At 33.9% G+C, this 23,186-nt stretch overlaps 4 protein-coding genes and 1 pseudogene across 4 annotated transcripts; all 5 read left to right on the plus strand.

Moving 5' to 3' along the window:
- The first annotated feature begins 1,767 nt into the window (after positions 1 to 1,767).
- LOC149058141 (uncharacterized) lies at positions 1,768 to 3,924 on the plus strand. Its single transcript, XM_089218319.1, has 2 exons — positions 1,768 to 2,889; positions 2,953 to 3,924. The coding sequence occupies exons 1-2, from the start codon at positions 1,768 to 1,770 to the stop codon at positions 3,922 to 3,924; spliced, it is 2,094 nt and encodes a 697-aa protein (XP_089074445.1).
- A 2,840-nt stretch (positions 3,925 to 6,764) lies between these two features.
- On the plus strand, positions 6,765 to 8,000 carry LOC149058142 (SCAN domain-containing protein 3-like). The gene has a single exon (XM_089218320.1). The coding sequence runs from the start codon at positions 6,765 to 6,767 to the stop codon at positions 7,998 to 8,000; it is 1,236 nt and encodes a 411-aa protein (XP_089074446.1).
- Positions 8,001 to 11,569: 3,569 nt separating this feature from the next.
- On the plus strand, positions 11,570 to 17,071 carry LOC149058143 (uncharacterized; annotated as a pseudogene).
- LOC107172717 (uncharacterized) lies at positions 12,675 to 14,450 on the plus strand. Its single transcript, XM_015523013.2, has one exon. The coding sequence runs from the start codon at positions 12,675 to 12,677 to the stop codon at positions 14,448 to 14,450; it is 1,776 nt and encodes a 591-aa protein (XP_015378499.2).
- Positions 17,072 to 21,350: 4,279 nt separating the features above from the next.
- LOC149058144 (uncharacterized) lies at positions 21,351 to 22,698 on the plus strand. Its single transcript, XM_089218321.1, has 4 exons — positions 21,351 to 21,460; positions 21,757 to 21,881; positions 21,990 to 22,271; positions 22,361 to 22,698. Exons 1-4 carry the CDS (start codon positions 21,351 to 21,353, stop codon positions 22,696 to 22,698), a joined length of 855 nt encoding a protein of 284 aa, XP_089074447.1.
- The last annotated feature ends 488 nt before the right edge of the window (positions 22,699 to 23,186 follow it).

The following is a 23,186-nucleotide window of genomic DNA, read 5'->3' on the forward strand; positions in this document are numbered from 1 at the left end:
TATTTTAAATTATTGGTTTTAGGTACTAAGATATATTAAGGACATTAATAGTATCTTTCTTAATTCTTTAATTTAACGTATGCTAACAGCTTCAACCCAAAAGACATTTTTCTAAATAGTCTGATAATTTCTATTAGTTGAAATCAATTTAATAGTTTGCCTATTTTTAATATAGGGAGTGAGTCTATCACATGGACTGCAGCAGTCAGAATAATATAAAATTACCAATAAAATAAAATGTATATTTTTTTGAGCATAACTGATAGACTAATTTCTAATAACTATAATGACTGAAAATTACAAAAGCACATAGGTAGCCAATGAAATTGATTCTCAATTTGTTGATACCTCATTCTAACAATTTGGTTCAATTATTAGGCCTGTAGGTTTAAACCAATATCACCAAAGTATTTACACCCTTTAAATAGGAATATTTGGTTTCCAGTAGGTATATATAGTTAGTATATACATGGCCGTACTGCTACCTTAATTTTTTTTTACTTAGCTTTACAACACTACTGTAAATATAATTATTATTCATATGTACCTGGTGTTAATACTTCACACAATACTTCTGTTATATGTTATATCAAGGGTAGGGTGTCAGCACTGTTAGAGGAGCATGTTGGTGACCAGAGGTGGCCATATGCAGTCAGTCGACGCCTCGCGAGTGTTTTTAACATACATGGTCAGCTTCGGGTGCTGGCACTTAATAGTTAGATTTATTTCCTTATATATTTGTTTTCATTATTATGTGCAATAAAGTGACTTTTATTTAAACCAATATATATATTATGAGTTGCGTTATTTTATGAGTGTGTATTACAATTCAGAAGTGGGATTTATTGCTACCTTAACGGGAAAAGTGCGATCTCGTCCGTAGCAAACGCCGAAAACGGTTGCGGTACCGTCGTGAGTGCGATTAGTTAACGCGTCCCTTAATGTAAACGAGTTTCGTTCGTTTTAAACGAATTTCTTTATTATAAGAAAAACGTGGTTTGTGCGATATTTTTTTTTTTAGTTAGAACATAACCTAAATATTGGTGTGAGATTAACGATAACCGTAGTGATCGTTGTGTACCTTGGTAACTGCAGTATCCGTTATCTCTTATCACCTTATCTTAGTGGAGATAAACAAACAAGGGCTATGGCAAACGAAACCGGTGCAAATAAAAACAACAGTTCGCCTATGCAGAGTGATATGACGGATTTGGTGCGCGCGATCCTCGAACAGAACAGACTGCGTGAACAGCAGATGGAACAAATAATAACCAAGTTAATGAACAACCAGAGTACGACGACACCGATGATGCTACCAAATCTGACGAAAACGATACCAATGTTTAATGGTGAAACAGGTGATACTGATGCGGCTGCAGAGTGGTTGAATGCGTTGAAAACCGCCGCACAGTTAAACGGTTGGCCTGATGAGAGCACGTTGGAAGCGGGACGCTCTTATTTAGAAGGGGCAGCGAGGAACTGGTATCTCAGTCACATGGTTGAACTCAAAACTTTTGATAAATTCTCTAAATCGTTCGAAGCTATGTTTATGGCACCAGAAGAGGTAACAGAAACATGGAAAAGAATGTACGAGCGTGTTCAACAAAAGAATGAAACGGTCTACGCTTATTTCCATGATAAAGTGCGAATGTGTCGACGGCTGAAATTATCCATGAGTGAAACAAAGAAAATGATCTGTGTAGGGTTACATTCACGAGACCTGTCAAGCGCATTAATGAGTAATGGACATGTACTTGAAGAGGAGTGATGGCTGATATTCGTGAATTCAATGAGGTGAGTTTAATCCGTGGTGAACGTTTCCGTAATACGTCGGCACCAGGTAGACAAATACTCACCGCGAAAAGTACAACTGTACCAAAGGTCGGTACGGATAAACCGGGTGCAATTACGAGTAATCCGATTAAGAAAGAGTTTCATAGAACTTATGACGGACCTCGGTGTTACAATTGTCAACTGACCGGACATATTGCGAGGGATTGTACGCAACCACGACGACCACTTAAGTGCACTAAGTGTAAATTGGAGGGACATACAGCTAAATATTGTCAAGTGACCAATACGCCAGAAGTGAGTTTAGTGGGTTGTCAAAATAAAAGTAAATTTATGTATTACATGAAAGAAGTGCGTATCAACGACAACAAGAAAACCGTCCGAGGTCTAGTCGATACCGGTAGTGCTTTCACTATCATAACTAAGACTATTGCAAAATCCTATGGTCTGGAGGTGCGACCCAAAACAGTAAACATGTACGTCTACGGGAATGCTCAATCAATCGCAAGTTGTGGTGAAACACAAGCGACCATACATGTTGATGAAGTGAGTGAGCTCATCACATTGGTGGTAGTTGACGACCAAGTCCAACATTATGACATGATAATTGGACGTTCCTTTACAGACTGCGAAAACGTCACATTTATCAAAACAACAGATCAGTTACAGTTTGCCTACGGTATGATGATGCCGTATCAGGAGGGCGGCATCCCATATGAGTCTACTAGTAAACAAATAGTGCGAGTAATATGTGAAAACGAAAGTATACCGGCTAACAGTATGAAAATGATAAAGGTGAATGCAGGTGACCATAACGTAGAGGTAATGCTTATCAACGATGAAGATACTGAGATAAGACTGAACAGGAATCAAACGGTAGGAGTTATCCGAGGAGGCCAGAAGTCTACTGAAAACAACCATAATGTAAAGACACCCATAACTGCGGAAATGGTGAAGTACGGTTCGACATTTTCAAATGATGAAGTAGACAAATTGGTACAATTATTAAATCAATACCGTGAGTGTTTCGCATTTAATTTAAATGAGCTCGGTTGTACCGATGTCCTTGCGATGGATATTGTGGATGATGGAAAACCAGTAATGAGCAAACCTTACCGAGCCAGCGCATCTGAATGAGAAACAATCAGTCGCATAGTACAGGAGTGGAAGGAGGCGGGCATTGTCACGGAAACAAAATCAGCTTATGCATCACCTGTGCTGCTAGTAACGAAGAAAGATGGTGACGCAAGACTTGTGGTTGACTATAGAAAATTGAATGCTCAAACGGTGAGAAAAGTCTTCCCTACTCCTAACCTGGATGAGCACCTGGAAACACTACATGGAGCAACGTTGTTTTCAACTCTTGACCTAGCTTCCGGTTACCTACAGGTGCCTCTAACTGAAACGGCTAAAGAGAAGACTGCGTTTATCACACCTAGTGAGTCGGGGCAATTCGAGCGAATGGTTTTTGGTCTCATCAACGCACCTTATGAATTTTCGAGGTTAATGCAACGAATATTACAACCATTGAAAAATAGAGTCGCTATGTGGTACCTGGACGATATTTTGGTACCATCAACATCGTTCCAGGACATGATCAATCGGTTGAGACAAGTATTTGACGCTCTTAGAGAAGCGAAATTGACTCTTAAGTTGAGTAAATGTCATTTTGGATACACTGAGGTGGCATATCTGGGGTTTATGTTGTCAGCAGATGGAGTGAGACCTGGTGATCAAAAGGTCATAGCCATACAACAATATCCAAAACCTAAAAACAAACATGAGGTGAGACGTTTCCTTGGTTTATGTGGGTTTTTTAGAAGATTCATGCCACGATATGCGGAGATAACCCGACCAATTAGTGATCTACTTCGGGATAATGTGCAATTTGTGTGGAGAGTGACTCAGGAGGAAGCGTACAATAATTTGAGAGACAGGTTGGTCAGTAAACCAGTCCTCCAAGTTTTCAACCCTGATGCGGATACTGAACTACACTGTGATGCTAGTAGTGTGGGCCTGAGTGGCATGTTACTTCAACGAGGTGAAGACAAGAGGTTACACTTGGTGCATGCCGTATCAAAAAAAACTACCTCAGCTGAACAACATTACCACTCTAGCACAAACAGGAGTTAATGGCAGTGGTCTGGAGTATGTGTAGATTACGACCATATTTAATCGGGATCAAGTTTTTAGTTGTTACAGATTGTCAGGCAATCGTGCATCTAAATACTCAAAAGACTCTGAACCCCCAAGTAGCGCGTTGGGCAACACTTCTAAGTGAGTATAATTTCGATATAAAACATCGTCCAGGCAGCAAGATGGATCATATTGATGCCTTAAGTCGTGCGCCAACAAGTATGCCACAGGACACTGAAACTGAACTATTAGACGAACACATGGAAGTGTTTATTACTATGACTGAAGAGGATCAGGTGATAGCAATGCAGCAGGCAGATGTGAAGCTTAAAGCGATCATGGGGATCCTTAATCAAGAAGAATCTGATCGTACAACAACCGAAGCGGTAAGAGTGAAAGAGTACCAACTCCACCATGGAATGTTATATAGGAAGGTTACAGTGGACGACAACGAAACAAGGTTATTGTGGGTAGTACCTGAATCAATGCGTAAGAGTATAGTGGTAAGGTTCCATGACTTAGCGGGTCACTTCGCAGTGGACCGGACAGTCGGTAAGATAAAAGAAAAGTACTATTTCCCAATGATGCGCAGATACGTGAAAATGCACATTAATTGTTGTCCTGAGTGCATACTAATTAAAACTCCTCGAGGAAGACAGCCTGGTGAGCTTCACCCCATTACTCCAGGTAAACGACCGTTTGAGGTGATCAACATTGATCACATTGGTCCATTTGTGAAGTCAACAAAAGGTAACAGTCATATTATGGTGTTGATTGATAATCTAACCAAATATGTTAAGCTATTTCCAGTGAAGAGTTGTGGCACAGAGGGCGTAGTAACTAACTTACAGACATTTGTACTGGCATTTGGGACGCCAAAGCGAATTATTAGTGATCGGGGAACGGCCTTCACGTCCAAGGCATTTGAAGCGTTCTGTGTCCAATATGGTATCCGACATACGTTGAACTCGGTAAGACACCCACAATCTAATGGGCAGGTGGAACGTGTCAACAGCACCCTAGTTCCGGTAATGCAGTCAACTATGGAGTCAGATCGGACCTGGGATAAGCGTATATCTGACATTGAGTGCCATCTGAATAATGCTTATAACAAAACCATTGGTGATACACCTTTTCATGTGTTATTTGGATATTATCCAAGTTTCAGGGACGGAGTGTTGCATCATGTGACTACAAATGAGGTATGGGACTCCACAGCACAGATTCAAAACAAAATCCGAGAACGCATATCCAGAGAACATCAGCAATGGAAACAACGGTACGATTCTAAGCATGTCAAACCAATACGATATGAGGTTGGAGAAGTGGTGTTCATACGCAGACCACCAGAAGCTACAGGGGAGTCGACAAAACTGCAGTTCAAATACCGTGGACCACTGGTAGTGACTGAGGTACTACCCAACGATGTGTATCGAGTGGCAGGGCTACGCGTTGAAGCAGGAAAGCGTTATGTGACTGTCGCTCACGTTTCACATATTAAGGGGTATCATCTACCAGTAAATGAGGAACCCAGCGAAGACTCCACATCAACAGGGCATGATGAAGAAGACAGACCAAGAGATTTACCCAACACCGAGAAGATGGAAACGAAACCGTCAGAAGTAAAGGACAAACAATCCAAGCGAGTAAGGCAGACACCAGCTTGGCATTCAACTTACCAGATGTAAATAAATAAATATGAACTGTTTTAAAAAAAAAAAAAAAACTACTATGTGATATGTGCGAGTAAGCACTAACTAATTCTTGTGATAAAATGTTAACTATTAAGAATTATTAAATATTAAGGATATGACTTAGAATGTAAAGTGTTCATTTAAGTGAGGACACTTAAGGGTCAGGACGCCCGAATGTTATATGTTATATCAAGGGTAGGGTGTCAGCACTGTTAGAGGAGCATGTTGGTGACCAGAGGTGGCCATATGCAGTCAGTCGACGCCTCGCGAGTGTTTTTAACACACATGGTCAGCTTCGGGTGCTGGCACTTAATAGTTAGATTTATTTCCTTATATATTTGTTTTCATTATTATGTGCAATAAAGTGACTTTTATTTAAACCAATATATATATATGAGTTGCGTTATTTTATGAGTGTGTATTACACTTCATTTGCGTTGTTTTCATGATAAATTGGAATGTTGTCTTCATTCAAAACCAGTCTTACAAATTTTAGTGCATTACAATCCGACATTTTTGTAAACACTTTTTATATATATTTTTGTATTAAAAACGTAATATAAAATACAACTATACAACTATACAAGTATACTGTATAACAACAATTCTACAAGACGTTTCAAGTTAACAACTAAACACGTCGGAAAATGCAAATTTATTATTGTACTTATTTAAATATTTAATAATAATCTCTTTTATCAAATGATCGAATGTATTATCAAAGGTACCAGAAACACTAAACTACTTGAAATAGTCGTTTAGTGATAGGACCAAACATTTTAGTAAACAGTAAACAGTTTTGACATAAAATTATTGCCAAAACGGATTTTAGTAAACTGTTTGCTCTCGGTACCTTTCGCGAAAACGCGCTTAATAAAACAATCCAATAATCAGTTGATAATAATTATTGTCTATTGATAATAAATAAATATTTAATATATTTCAAGACCATGGTATAAGATAAGCACCCACAACAATTAAATAATCAGTTGATAATTATTGATGATAATTAATAAATAAATACATTTCTTAGCTGTGGGCAGTGAGTACTGGGAACGGATTAATATTAATATTACTAATATTAGGAATTAGGAATCCGTAACCGTGTGTATAAGATAAATAGGTACTCACCAATACAGCCAAATGAGTGATTCAGATGGAGGACCATCGACACCAAAAAAAACTCGCGCTATTCGAAATGAGTTGTCGACAATTGAAAAACAAAGGACAAACAGAAAACTATTTCGTCAAGAATGGTTGACGAAGGATGAGTTCAAGCATTGGTTGGAAGAAGTACCAAAAGATCCTTTAAAGGCGAAGTGTGTTGTATGCAATGTTATTTTGACAAGTGGCAAAAGTGAGTTGGATAAACATAGAAATGGAAAGAAACATATCATCAACTGCAAAGGACTCAAAGGTACTTCTAAAATATTTACAATGTACAATGATATACAAGAACCAAAAATTAAAAATAACGAAGTTAAAATGGCTGAAATAAAAATTGCTGCTTTCTTTGCCGAACACAATTTAGCATTTCATTTGATTGATCATTTAACTCCACTCCTAAAAGAGATATTTCCTGATTCTAAGATTTGTTCTAAGTTAGAATTACATCGCACTAAATGTACCAGTATTATAAACAAAATAATAGCACCGGTTGAAACATCTGATATTACGGATATTATATTAAAGAACCCGTTCTCAGTACTTGTAGACGAGAGCACTGATATTTCAAGTCAAAAGTTTTTATGTTTGCTAGTAAGATTTGTACATCCAAATGATGGTACTATACATACTAAATTACTTGAACTTGTTAGTATAGATGCTAGGGATTGTTCAGCTAAGAGCATTTATAGTGAATTTAAAGAAGTATTGATAAAAAAGCATATTCCTTTGGACAATATCATTGGGGTTGCATGTGATGGAGCAAGTGTAATGGTTGGAAAACATAACTCATTCATGACACATATTACTGAAGATTCGCCTAGTGTCATTACTATGCGTTGTATATGTCATTCCTCAGCTATTATAGCCAGCAAAGCTACAGCACAATTACCACGGTCTGCTGAACAACTAATAAGATCAGTAGCTACTTATGTTTCTGGTAGTGCAAAACGATGTGCACAATTAAATGAAGTTCAAGATTATTTTGATGGAAAAAAAATGTTAAAGCTAGCTGATACTCGATGGCTAGCAATGCATCAATGTGTCGTTAGGTTGTTAGAGTGTTGGGATAGTCTTACACAGTATTTTAGAATTGCTATTTATGAAGACAAATTAAAATCTGCTGAATATATTTATACAGAACTACAAAATCCTTTTACCAAGTGTTACTTACTGTTTTTAAAGTTTTCATTAGATTACTTTAATACTTTGTGAGATTACGGAGCTTTTTAGGGCTCCGTAAACCACCCACGAGCAAAGGGGAACAATTTCCTCGTGACCTGTGAGCCGCACCACGTGAGACCCGAGGGTCAAGTCGGTGGAACTCACAGGCTTTGATACACGCAGTGGCGAATGAACGCCAAAGATTTATTTAGAAGGGGGAAAACAAACAAAAAATTTTATATTAATAAAATAATAGGCGTCAAGTCTTAGGATAACTATGGGGATATATTTTACATGGTTGTAATAAATAATATATAATATAATGCACATGGCAAAATGCACAAAATACAGGGAGAAGTATATAATATAATGCACATGGCAAAATACACAAATTACAGGGAAAAGAATATAATATAATGCACATGGCAACATGCACAAAATACAGGGAAAAGAATATAATATAATGCACATGGCAACGTGCACAAAATACAGGGAGAAGAATATAATATAATGCACATGGCAAAATGCACAAATTACAGGGAAAAGAATATAATATAATGCTACGGCTCCGAAAAGCGGTTACCGGCACGGAATAATCATCATACGTCGGTATGACACATTATACTATTACATGTGTTAAAGGAAAATACCCACGGCTCCGCATGACGGTTACCGGGGCACCGATGAGGAAAAAATGGAGCATAAATAGAAATACGTTGTAGTGATACATAATCAAAATGAAAAAAGAAAAGAAAAAGTTGTGATACATAATCAAAATGAAAAGGGGGGAATAGTTTTGTACATTACACAACTAATGATGACTTGAGTTGTGGCTGGATGACGAAGGTGTGGATGACCGACGGCTGTGATAGGCTGGCCAGTTGGCCGTCGACCCCCAAGACACGTGGTCGACATGGCCCATCGGCGTCGGTCATTGGGAAAACGGAGGCTTCGCCCGACATCGGGCCCGACGTCGTCGCTTAGCCCATCATTTCGTACATTATGAGTATGGATGACAATGCAAAAAACTATAAGTTGACTATTGACCACGAGGATGATCGGACCGCAGAATGAGTGGGCCGGTGGTGTTCGTTACGTCTTGACGGGAATACGTTGGTTTAAAAAGTGAAGATGGCTGGCGAACGGTGTCCGGTCGCTGGCCGTTGTTGTCGCAATTGATGTCGTAGTAGGGAAGGTCAGGGTAGGCGTATTGCGGGATTTTACAATAATATGGGTAATTAAAATAATTGCACTGCGGCGATCGCACCGACGGACGCGACGAAAGCGCTGGAGGCGACGGGCGGCGGACAACTGCGGCACGTCGGCGACGAACACTGCATGGTGAAGGGGGGGAACGGGGAACATTAATTGCATAACACTGCGGTCATTTCTGCATTAGCGCGCGATGATCATAATAATTTATCAATAAGGTACGCTCATTAGTGGCAATATGGGTACAGGTATGTTTGTGATATAATAATATTAGTGCAAAAAATGCTGTGACGTTACAACTTTCAACGCATTATTTCAAAGTCGCAAAGTAATAATTCATCAACTATTCGATTTGTCATTAAATTTATTAAAATCTATTTGTCAAAATTTTATTAAACCTAAATTCATTACAGAAAATATTTTTATGATTGATTTTAAAAATAAAGAAAATATAATTCCATTATCTGAAGTTTTTGTAGGAACAGAATTCGAATCACTACTGTTAGAGCAAAATGAAGATCAAATTATTATATTCAAAGAGAAATGTTTAAATTTTTTTGTAACTGCATCTGAAGAAATGGTAAAACGACTACCTTTCGATAATCCAATGTACAAAGAAATAAAGTTTATAGCTCCTAATATCGCTTTAGACTTGGAAACTCGGTAACAATTTAAGGATCTTCCTGCTTTAAAATTGAAATTCAAAAAATATATTGATACAAATAAAATTACTGAAGAATGGCGACAACTTCCTTGTCAATTTAATGCACAAGAAATTGAAGGTCTAAAAAGTTTAAGTATTCCAGAAATGTGGCATGAATTATCAATGATTAAAAACTTTACCAGTGAAACACCAATATTTACTAACATAAGCAAACTTGCTAAATTAGTTCTAGCTTTACCACATTCGAACGCAGAAGCTGAGAGAGTGTTCTCTATTATAAACCATGTTAAAACAAAGAGTAGAAATAGAATTGGAGACAAATCTTTGAACTCTGTTTCAGTGATAAGATCCTCATTTAACGATAAAAATCAAACCTGTATGACTTTTAAAGTTGAAGATAAACATATTCAACTTCATAATTATCAAAATTTGTATGAAAAAAAATAATTTAATTAATTAAATTTTTAAAATGATAATCAAAGTCTGATTCGTTGATTTGCAAATCTTTATTTAATTATAATTTGTTATTAATTTTCTTTATTATTAATATTATTATATTGTAATAATATGTGGTTTATATTCCTAATTTAAATTTTAAAAATGTAAATCAAAGTCTGATTCATTGATTTGCAAATCTTTATTTAATTATAATTTGTTATTAATTTTATTTATTATTAATATTATTATATTGTAATAATATGTGGTTTATATTCCTAATTTAAATTTTAAAAATGTAAACCAAAGTCTGATTTGTATAATATATTGATTAAAAGATAATTCGTTATTAATTTTCTTTATTATCTTATCAATAATAAGTAACTTTTATTTAAAAATTTAAATAAAAAATAATTTGTAAATGTTAAATCAATTATAAACTAAAATTATTGAGTTTTTGTACTTAATTTATACAGTTAATGGTCACCATTAACAATGTATTAAATATGTATATATATAATATATAGGAATTAGGATAATAATATAGATGCGGGGAATTTTGATATCCAAAGGGAAATTTTTTGATTTTGAGTGGGAAAATAGATTTAAATGTACTGGCAACACTGGGTGATCGAGCCTCGTCTCGTGTTTGCGAGCAAACTTTTGGATTTCGTCTGCTATTGTAGGCAGCATCACATATCACGGTGAATTGCATTGTTTCTTTCGAACCGGTAGGCTGCAGTGATGGTCCTAAGTGCAATATTTTGACAGCGTTGTATTACATCGATGTTAGACTTACTGGCACAACCCCACAATTGAATGCCATATATCCAGATCGGTTTTATAATTGCTACATACAGTAGACGTTTGTTTTCTATGGTTAACTCGGAGAGAGGTCCGACTAACCAATAAAGTTTTCGCATTTGTTCTTTAATCTGAATTTTTTTCTGACGGACGTGGTGTTTCCAGTTTAGATGAGAGTCAAGGTGTATTCCAAGATATTTTGCTGAATTTTTTTGTGGGATTGGTGATTGATTCAATATTATTTGGATGGTTTCGGTTTTGCGTAACGTATAGTTAACGTGCACAGATTTATCGCCATTAATCTTAATTTTCCAACGTCTTGTCTAGGCAAAGATATTGTCGATTGACAGGCCGTGGTTTGCATTGTAAACAAAAAAAAATTATAATAACTTAGTCAGCACTATCTCGCGAACTGCGAAAGCGAAACATACGTGTTGCTTGTTCGGTGTGCAAAACGCAACTAATAATATTAATAAAAATAATAAAATAATAACAATAACCAAAGATGCTTCCACTCTATATAAAGTACATACTCACTTACATCTGTATTTTAAAGCTCAATCCTATACGAACTTTCATAGCATATGACTGTGGAGGCCCACAAATAAATATTAGTGCATTCGGCAGCATAGATGTAGATCTCTGCGAAACTCCGAAACCCACAGAAATCGAATCACTACCAAAAATAAAACTGTTACAAAAAGTAGAAATTCATGCACAATACTTTAGGTCATGCTTTATTTCAGTAGACTATTTGATAACTATATGCTCCACATTTGAAGACGCCCAAATGGTAGATGGTGGTTATTATTCAGAAGTCATTGAATTAGGTCATGCCCGATGTAATGATTTACATCAAAAACTAATTTATCAGACCCCACTCGGAGGCATCATATCTGGTTTAAGAATAAACGAAACTTTCATCACTTCACATACAAGTGGGGGTATACTAGACAAATATGGCAATTGCGAAGGTACCACTTTCACTAATGCTAGGGGTACATGGATCAATGTCATAGTGCAAGCTAAATATAAAATTCATTTATCCGAGGGTATAGCGCTAGCGAACAACAAAGATAACACACTAATATTAGCCATTAGGGGAGACCGGGGACAAAAGTAACACGGGGCGAAAGTAACATGCTCAATTTCTTATTCCATGATAATTATTTAAATCCAGTATGTAGTGTATCATTTGCACCATTATACGTGGCATATTTGCACATATTTGTTTTGTCGTAGTCCCATTCTTCTTATCACAAAAAGAACATAAACTGATATCGCCATACAAAAGTGATAATAAAATTGTTAACAGTTTTTTTTTTAAAAAATTAAATTTTAACACTAGAAGCAAACTTAATACATTTAAATCTGCCAAAAGTTGTCCTTTTTCTTTTGCAAGTATCAGAAACGTCGAATCAGGTATGTTTAATACTTTTTTAATCTACATAAGAAAAAATGTCTGTATGGGGTCGAAAGAAACAAATTTTGTGGGGTCAGAAGTAACACTATGTAGCTCCTACATATCTTAGCTTATATTATTTTACTATGTTTTTTTATATGAATTCATTTTCATTTATTTGAGTATTTTTCTAATATAACTTACAGACATGCCACGTACACGTAAAAGAATGACCCAGAGAGGAACAATTGCAGACAGTGAAATGAAAAATGCAGCAGACATTTGTTTAAAAGAAAATCAGTCCATACGGTCAGTAGCTGCAAGCTTAAATATTTGCCATGTCAGTCTAAGTAGATACATAAAAAAATTGAAACTTCATCAAAATAAACCAGTGTTTGGATATCGAGCTCATAATAAAGTGTTTAACACATTTCAAGAAGATCAACTCGCTGACTATATTAAAAACTCAGCAGACATGTATTTTGGGCTATCTCCTATAGCTATTAGAAAATTAGCATTTGATTTTTCTCTGAAACTAAATTTAAAAGTACCAAAAACGTGGACTGAAAAAAATCAGGCAGGAATTGATTGGTTTTCGGCCTTCTTAAAAAGAAACCCAACACTATCTATTCGCCAGCCAGAAGCAACAAGCATATCAAGAGCTATGAATTTTAACAGAGCCAATGTTAACTTATTCATGGATAAATATGAGTCTGTTATGTTAAAATACAAATTTGAAGCACAACACATTTACAATTTAGATGAGACAGGAATAACAACTGTCCAAAATACTGAAAAAGTAGTAGCACTTAAAGGGAAAAAACAAATCGGAGCCATTACGTCTGGTGAACGTGGGACATTAGTTACTATGTGTTTGGCTGTCAATGCTACAGGTAATTTTATTCCACCCATGTTTATTTTTCCCAGAGTCAACTATAAAGATTTTTTCATAAGAGGTGGACCTACTGGTTGTATCGGTGCTGCAAACAAATCAGGGTGGATGCAGGGGGAAGAGTTTCTAACATTTATGAAGCATTTTGCAAATCATACACGACCTTCAGTTGATAGAAAAATACTTGTGTTATTGGATAACCATGAGTCTCATTTATTTTTGCCTGTTATTGATTTTTGTAGATCAGTAGGAATAGTGTTATTATCTTTCCCCCCTCACTGCTCTCATAAACTCCAGCCATTGGATCGATCAGTTTATGGACCGTTTAAAAAATTTATTAATCAAAATATGACTGCTTGGATGCACAATAATCCTGGAAAGAGAATAACCATATACGATATACCCCATATTTCTTCCGGAGCTTTAATTAGTGCTGCTACTCCCAAAAACATATTAAATGGTTTTTCAGTATCAGGAATTTGGCCTTTTAACAGAGATGCATTTAGCGAAGATGAATATGCGCCATCATCTGTAACAGACATAATGATAGACATACAGGCTCAGACATCCTCAGAACCAGTAAAACATGTAGAAGCTACTGATACTCCTAGTTTCCAGCCAGAAAAAATAATACTACATGAAGTGGATCAACAGCCATCAGAAACATTGATATCACCAGAGCAAATAAAACCATACCCGAAAGTACAATTTCAAGAAAAAGCTTTAAAGAAAGGAGGTAGAAAAAAAGGGAAGACAGCAATACTAACAGACACTCCTGAAAAAATAGAACTTGAAAACAAAGTAACCAATACTGCTAAAAGAAGTCTTAAATTTAAAGAAAATAACAAAACCCCTAAAAAAGTGAAGAAATCAAAAACAGTTCCTAAGAAAAAAAAAAAGAAGATTGTTGATAGCGAAGAAGAAGAAGAGGAAACTTTTTGTTTAGTTTGTGGAGATACATATTCAAATAGTAAAAATAAAGAAACATGGATACAGTGTCTGAAGTGTAAATTATGGGCACATGAAAATTGTACTGATTCAACAAAAATGACTGCTTTTTATAAATGTGACAACTGTGAGGCCGATGAGTGATGAGTTAGGTAACTAAATAGCTCTGTGCACATATTGTTTTCAACAATTTTAATTATAAATATAAGATAAATAATATCATATTTCAAATATAATATAATATACCTATTGTTTTATTAATTTTTAAATGTCTACTGCCAAGACTGACTATTATATTAAATTTTTTTTGTTATTTATGAATAATATTTTGTATTTTTTAAGTGGTTACAGTGTCTTAATTGAAAGTTCTGGCACATGAAAGTTAGTTACTTTAATTTAATTTAAAATATATTGTTTTGTTAACTTTTCTTACAAGTTTTTACTGTCGAGACTGACTATTATATTTATTTTTTTTTGTTATTTATGAATAATATTTTGTATTTATTTTAAATAGTTACAGTGTCTTAATTGAAAGTTCTGGCACATGAAAGTTAGTTATTTTAATTGTATTTTAAATATATTGTTTTGTTAACTTTTCTTACAAGTTTTTACTGTCGAGACTGACTATTATATTAAATTTTTTTTGTTATTTATGAATAATATTTTGTATTTTTTAAGTGGTTACAGTGTCTTAATTGAAAGTTCTGGCACATGAAAGTTAGTTACTTTAATTTAATTTAAAATATATTGTTTTGTTAACTTTTCTTACAAGTTTTTACTGTCGAGACTGACTATTATATTTAATTTTTTTTGTTATTTATGAATAATATTTTGTATTTATTTAGTTACAGTGTCTTAATTGAAAGTTCTGGCACATAAAAGTTAGTTACTTAAATTTTATTTTAAATATATTGTTTTGTTAACTTTTCTTACAAGTTTTTACTGTCAAGACTGACTATTATATTATATATATTTTTTGTTTATGAATATTTAATATTGATATACATTACTTCAGTACAAGTCTGGTACATAATTAGGTATATTAATATTTTATATTTTTAAGTTTTAGTTCAGATAAACAATTGTACCTATTGTTTTTATTTTATTTGAATATAATATGTACCTAATTGCTAATGTACCTAATTGATTTTGTTTATAATATTTTATTGTACTATTACCATACATGTTACTTTTGTACCCAATAGGTGTTACTTTCGGTACTTGCAAGGGGTCGAAAGAAACGTTTTTTTTTTTGTTTTTTTTTTTTTAAATATCTTAAGGTTTAAATTAAATTTATGAAGATATTATGATATCATTTGAAAGGTATTAACTTGTTCTATCAAATAGAAATAGTTTTATCTGAAAATTACAAATAGTTTTTTTTAAATTTATAGTTAAGTGAAAAATGTTACTTTTGTCCCCGGTCTCCCCTACCAACGGGTTCTAGGCTAAAATTATCAGAGTCATATGGACTTGACCAATACAAAGGGGAAGTAATTTGGAGGAACGAGAAGTCAGACTGTAGTATTACAGAATACGACGTATTATACGATGGACCGGCCTCCTTAGTTATATCATTAGGTCGTAACAATCATAAAACCAAAATGTAGGTACATTGTAGAAACAACATATATTGCATTTGCGTTAAAAAACATTTCCATGACATTTGCCTGCAATATACCAGTTGCCCAAACTGAAAACAATCAATTACTCATACTATCTAACCCCATGTACGTTAACATATTTTCACCCAAAAAAATTCAACCATTCAATACTGATTTATTTTCATATATAAATACAAAATTCGTCTATCTAGAATATACAATAAAAAGAACAGTCACAAATATTTACGAAGATTTGACTAAAAAACAATGTAACTTCGAGAGGCAACTCTTATTGCACAAATTGTCACTAGCCTCATACAGTCTTTCTGAATTCGCTTACACCATTAAAAATGGCGAAATAATCTACCTACAAAAGTGCAAACCCGTAAATGTAGAGATATCGATACAAGATTCTTGTTTCAATGAACTTCCAATTCTATTCAACAATAAAACATTCTTCATGACTCCGAAAACCCACATATTACAAACATACGGCACTCAAATAGATTGCAACGAATACTTACCCCCCCGCATTTCAGAAAAACGGAAAATGGTATTCTTTAACACCAAAACCACATAAAGTAAACAACCCACTATCTTTAAAACCTGACACTGCACTCACATGGTCTTACGAAAGTTCGGACAACTTTATGACAGCAGGTATATACACACCTTACATAATGAAGGCATTACAAAATCACTTAATGTTTCCTCAGGAATCTGAGACAGTTCAAAGAAATCTAATTCGACAAACATTAGGTCACAGTGTCATAGATCAGGGCATTAATGTAAAAAATTTAATTGATGAACAAACTATTAGTAAGTTAGTACCTACATCAAGAACTTTATAACATGTGGGGCTGCAGGTTCACGAGTTTCGGTAACATAATGTCAGGCGTATTAGGGATAGTAATTATTTTCAAAATGGTTATAACATTTATAAACACTGGGCTCAATATATCTTTATTATACGATACTTTTGGGTGGAGTATCAAGCTAATTGATGAGTTATTTTCCAATGTAACACACCACTTGATGCACAACAAGCACAAGAAACAGTATAATTCAAAAAATTCTGATTACAAAATAGTAAAAACAGATGATAAGTATGAAAAAAATGGAGCATCAATAGCCCCATACCAGAGAAGACTCTCAGTTTAAAAAAAAAAAAAAAAAAAATATAAAATAAGAAAAGTAATAGAAATATAAAAATAGAGACAATTCTCACTTCTTTTCATAAATAATCATTACAAAAAGAATAAGTTAATAATTAAGTTAGTATAAGTGACATATATAAAAAAAAAAAACAAACACAAAAAAATAAATATTAAATAACTCAATTCAAAACTAGTGTAAGTAATCTAAAATTAATAGGTTGAAATCATTTTACATCAAAAAAAAAAAAAAAAAACGAACAAAAAAAAACTGTACTAAACAATTAAAGTAAATAATAAAATTAACTTAGTATAAGATACTTAATAAATGGTTACAAAAACAAAAAAAATATAATAAAAATATTGTAGTTTAAAACTAATATAAGTAGATTAGAATTAATAGAAATAAATTGCTTGCATATCAATTAAAAAAAAAAAAATATATTGTAAAGAATTAACCCCAACTAATCAGTAATAGTATAAGTTAAAACACGATTGTTCATACCCAAATCAAAAAAAAAAAATGTAAAAAAATTAACCCTAACTAATCAGTAGTATAAGTTAAAACACAACTGTTTATACACAAATCAAAAAAAAAATGTAAAAAAATTAACCTTAACTAATCAATAATATAAGTCAAACCATGATTGATATTGAAAAAAAAAAAAAAAAAAAAATGTAAAAAAATAACCTAATCTAAGTTAGTAAAAATTAAGTTGATTGGTGTTATATTATCAAAAAAAAAAAAAAAAATTGTTAAAATAAATTAACCTTAGTTAAGTTAACATATAAGTTATGTAGTGGAGCCACAATAATTGTTTGCATAATACTGCAATATATATATAAAGAAAAAATTGTAAAAAAAAATCACTTAAGTTGATATAAAAATAAAAACAAAAATAAAAATAAATAAACAACAAATAAACTAATAAAATACAAAAATTCAAATCAGACAAATTCTTATTAAAATACAATCAAGATTTGTCATATAAAAAATAAACGCAGATAGGATATAGAAAAATATATATATAGGGCCATCTACTATTATTATACATAGGCTCTAGTTAGTAAGCTAGAATACAAAATTAGAAATTAAGTAATAACAAGATAATGTACAATTTATAATATCATATGTCAAACTACAATAAAATTGTAAAGCAATCACATAATTCACCAGTTAGGAAATTCAAAAATTTTTAAAATTTATATAGATAGAGCATTAAGATAGAGCATGGAATAGGAGTGGAAGAAAACTCAAGCCTCAAATTTGGACTTACACTATTCCGATATTATATGTATAAGCTCTATAATCATATTATCATTAACCATTTAATTTTGTATAAAATATAAAACACATTACCCGGTTGCATTATATTCCAACTTTTAACTTAAAAAAAACTTGGTTTAGGTCTATTATTGCCCTTGGATTAAAATCCGCGTATTCAGATTTATAGTCGACTTTTCCTGGTAATAGTATGTCTCTAGTCGCGTAGCCTTTGCAAGTTTCGTTTAAGTGAATGATTCCTACTCCTTTGAGTGTGTGGCTGGTTGATTCTTTGTCTTCATCACAGGTAATGAATAGTACATCATGGTTGGTTACGTATATCCATTCATTTTTGAACCTTTTTTTATGAAAAATAGTGTTACCGATTTGAACATGCATTATTTCACAACTGGGTGGAACTTCGGAAGGATCTTGCAATAGTAGTACTTCACATGTGGGTCGTGTGTTGCGAGGATGTAAAGGATTGCCTTCAGGACATAATAGGAAATCTCTAGCGTGTTTACAATGAGTATAGTAAGATTCATCATAAGTTGCATAATGTTCTTTAGATTTACTTATAGCTAGATACTTATTAATAGGTTTTATATAAACACAATCGTTGTCAATACATACTGGTACAGGTATTAAATTATATAAAACAAAATCATTCTGGTATATTAAAGGTAAAGAAATTATAAAAACTAGGTTGTCGTTAGCATAATAAATAGCAATATCTGAGAGTTTCACTAGTTCATAAATGTTAGTTATTTCTAAGTCAGTGGGTAAATCTGTTCCCCCTGGTAGTGATACTTTAATATCTTTAACATGTTCTAATAACTCCTGTGGTGTTATTAAACTTGGGTGTAAAATTCCTATTTTTGCTTGGTGTATAATTTCTAATAAGGTATTGGTTTCTAATATATGTTTTGTAATTAATAAATTAACCTGTATAAAATGTTTGGTTAAGTAATTTTTGATTTGTTGTTCCTTTGTAATATTTGTTAGATCATTTGTGTCTAATGACACATTAAAATATCTGTGTGTTCCTATACCATGGTTCAGTTGTACTACTTTAATTTGTTCTTTAATTAATTTAGATTGTGAAGAATTCTGAGCCATTCCTATGTTAAAGTTAAATTTTCTTATGCATTCTAAGTTACATATTCCGTAGATTAACCTATAGCTGTTTTTGTTGCGAATTTAAGAAGAGCATTACGTTTAATAATTACGTGCCCTATAGAGTTTAAGACTTGTTGTTTTTTCTGTTGTAAATTCTGAATTATATTGTTAGCTACAACAAGTAAATTACTACAGTCAAAATTATTGTTTACTGGGTGTATATGTTCAATACACAATGCTTTTGTTTTTTCTATTATAGTATCTATGTAATCAAATTGTTCCGTTATATTTGGCTAGACTAATGTACGCAGTAAGGTCCCATTGAGACGTTATAAGTTTCAACGGTCCTCGATTTTCGTAGTAGATACCGGAATGTTGGTTTAAATGTTCGTCGGTGAATCGTAAAGTTCCTGACATAAATGGTATTGTTAGTAGTATAAGTCTGGAAATGTTTTCAGTTCATTAGTTATACTTAAAATACAATTATCATTATACCCAAACCTTATATAAAAAAAAATGATGAAAAAAAATGATTCCCTTTTTTCCAATATTGTGTGTTTTAATACTTAAATCTAATAATACGCATATTATGTACTTATATATTCTTTATATTATTTAATTACTTATTTATTTATTAATTATATATATATATATTTTTTTTTTATACATTATTCTTATCTATTCATCTTGTCGTGCACTATCTATAATGTCCGAGGCTTTGTTATAGAGTTGCGTAAAAAGACGACGTGTCCAAAGGACATCAGTTAGTGGGTTGTGCGGTTCGCGCGAGTCATGTTTACATTGGCAAATGTGTTGGTGCGCTTCCTGTAATTTGAGGGCTCGCCCTTGTTTGTTGAAAGACCCTAGCAGCATGGATGCGATGATCTGTTTTGTGTTGCACTTAATTAATTGTAAATAAAATTTTCCGTCCATATTTACGTCCCATCCCCTTAGCGTGAAGGTTGGTTTATTTATTCTAAGTTGTTGTAAGATTTTAATATCCGTACTCCCCTCCCATAATATTACAGTTTCGTAATATTTTAGTAAATTCTGAATTTGTATAGTCGTTAGATTTGGTCGGGTGGTATGGTCGGAGTCATAGATTTGTGCTAACACGTAATAAAGTATTCGGTTTATCTTTAAATATATTGACTAAGTGCTGAACCATTTTTTGCCATTCGTCGTTTGACACAGGTCGATCCTGGTTTAGAACCAACGTGCGACCTTCCAACTTGGTAAGGCAGTTGACTGGGTGTTGGCCCATAAAGGCTCCCGAAATAAGTATGAGGTTATTTCGTCCCAAGTTAGTGAATTCAAAATCCACTATAACGTATTTGTGTCGATTGCTAAAATTGTAGATATATGATTAGTAGTAATAAAAAAAGAATTAAAATAGAGTACGAGAGAGAAAAAAAAATACAAAAGTAAGAGGAATAAAATTGTGTTATAAATGGGTTTTATAAGAAAGTTAATATCATATAGTCTAATATTGTCCGTTAGTTCTTCGGTAGTGTCAATAAATTCTTTTAAATAGAGACACAAGGGCTTGCGTAATGGCCTCTGTGCGTTTGGCATGTCATGCGAAAAGTGGTTGATAGCACGCGTAATAGTTGCGATTTCCGCTGTGGAATATGGTTGAAGTAAATTTTTATTGGCTGTGTCAATGTGAATTAGTAAGCAATTTGGTATTGCGTCGGAATATAAGTCAATAATGTTATGTTGTTGTTGTCTCCCTATTATTGTGCTAAGTTCTCTCATGAAAGTTTGCTGTTTCATAAAAATGCTCATGATGCTGTCTGGTCCTAAAAATTGTCCTGCGTGCTGATTACTGCTCTGCTGGCTCGCCGTTGATGCTCCGCTAAGCTCGTCGTTGATATACTTGCTCTGTCCGTTCCTATTCCTAATGCGTGGATCGGTGACGTGGTTGAACTCGAGGTCCGCTGATGTACTTGATTCTGGGTTGGATACCAAAATACTTCTTTCAGGTGACCCCACACCTGACACCAAAAACGTGTAGTGATCCCTCACTAACGCCTATTATTTGAGTTCAGCGACGTTGGATTGACAATCAGGTTTTTCAAAGGAGACGGTGATAGAGTTACAAGTTACGCAACGTTGAAAATATTAAGTATTTTATTAAGTAAAAATATAAAATAATATAAATTTGAGGACAGAACGTAAAGTATCTGCCCGAGAAATTAGTAATAAAAAATGGCCCACGGCGTCGTAGTCGAAATAGTGATTATTAATATTATAATTATTATGTGTATACGATTCTTATAACTTTTACACACATTACGGACGCACAGAGTGTTAGAATTCCGCCAATCTCCATGGCTGGCCCCGTATATAAATCTGAACACTGAATTACGCAGGAAGGCAAAAAACAAATTCGAAGAAAAGTTTTTCAAAGATTTAAACAACTCTGTGTTTGGTATGTTTTTTTATAGATTTATTTAAAAATATAAAAATTTTTTTAAAATATATTTTTCTGAACTTTGAATTTCTTAAACTTAACATAACGTCTACTGTATGTACGTAGGGAAGACGATCGAGAATATGCGCCTGCGTTTTGACTTAGAGCTCGTTTCGTGCCCGCGCAGGGTGCGAAAGCTCATTAACCGACCGACGTTCAAATACTGCACGACTTATAACGAAAATCTCTCGGTGGTCACCCAACACGGCAAAGAAGTGGATTTCTGCAAGCCTATCTACATAGGATTTACCGTACTAGAACTTAGTAAAGTTTTAATGTACGGATTTCATTACGGCGTCATGAAGCGTCATTATGGAGATAGGATCGAGCTGTTGTATACCGATACTGGTGCGTTTACAATATATGCATTCTTGAAATAATATATCTATTATATTATATTATATTATTATTATTATTATTATTATTATGTGTTTCAGATTCCCTATTCTACCGTGTGGAGACAAAAGATTTTTACGACGACTTGGCAGCCAATCCGAATCTTATGCGGTTTATGGACACCTCCAATCTACCGCCCGATCACAAGTGTTACTCAACTGTTAGGAAACGGATTCCGGGCCTGTTCAAAAATGAGACCGATTCCCGCACTGTGTACGAATTCGTAGCGTTGCGTGCCAAGTCTTACGCCTACGACGTGGAGCAGGACGTCTGCATTCATGCTAAGGGCGTTATGGGGCACGTGATTCGTAATCACCTGACGTTTGCCGAACATAAGCGGTGCTTATTTGCCGACGCGGACGAGCGGACGACGATGTAGAATCCGACGAGTGCGACGACGAATTTGACGCTACTATGGGTAAAATGATCTCAGCCGATTCAGCGCTAAAAGCAGTCGCCCAAATACACCGGAACGCCTCAATACCTGCTACGCATTCGACTCAGTCGTCGACGATCACGCCCCCATCCCACGTTTACAGCTATATGCCTTTCACGCCGTATAGAGAAAATGTGTCTATACGGTCGTTTAAGCACGAAGTGCGAACAATTATGTCAATGAAACTCGTCTTGAACAGGGCAGACGACAAACGTTGTATTCTACCCGATAGAATAAACACGCTAGCGCACGGGCACTACCGAGCAAATTAATTTTAATTATTATTGCTTAATTAGCAAATATCTGTAAATATAATATAATATACATATTCTGTTAAAATATCTGTACATCTATATTGTATAATTGCGAAATATGCCTGTCGCATGTGTAGAAAAATAATTTTTATGAACAATGATAAATATAATATTAAT

This window comes from Diuraphis noxia, unplaced genomic scaffold (genome assembly GCF_037042655.1).
Source record: "Diuraphis noxia isolate RWA-SAM2 unplaced genomic scaffold, SU_Dnox_SAM2 contig0002, whole genome shotgun sequence".
Classification (NCBI taxonomy): Eukaryota; Metazoa; Arthropoda; class Insecta; order Hemiptera; family Aphididae; genus Diuraphis; species Diuraphis noxia.

Coding starts and splice junctions, on each gene's coding strand:
- LOC149058141 (XM_089218319.1), top strand. CDS start 1,768: ATGGCTGATATTCGTGAATTCAATGAGGTGAGTTTAATCCGTGGTGAA. Junction 2,890..2,952: donor TTGTGGATGATGGAAAACCA/GTAATGAGCAAA, acceptor CGCATAGTACAG/GAGTGGAAGGAGGCGGGCAT.
- LOC149058142 (XM_089218320.1), top strand. CDS start 6,765: ATGAGTGATTCAGATGGAGGACCATCGACACCAAAAAAAACTCGCGCT.
- LOC107172717 (XM_015523013.2), top strand. CDS start 12,675: ATGCCACGTACACGTAAAAGAATGACCCAGAGAGGAACAATTGCAGAC.
- LOC149058144 (XM_089218321.1), top strand. CDS start 21,351: ATGCGTGGATCGGTGACGTGGTTGAACTCGAGGTCCGCTGATGTACTT. Junction 21,461..21,756: donor ACACCTGACACCAAAAACGT/GTAGTGATCCCT, acceptor ACGGACGCACAG/AGTGTTAGAATTCCGCCAAT. Junction 21,882..21,989: donor TTTAAACAACTCTGTGTTTG/GTATGTTTTTTT, acceptor GTATGTACGTAG/GGAAGACGATCGAGAATATG.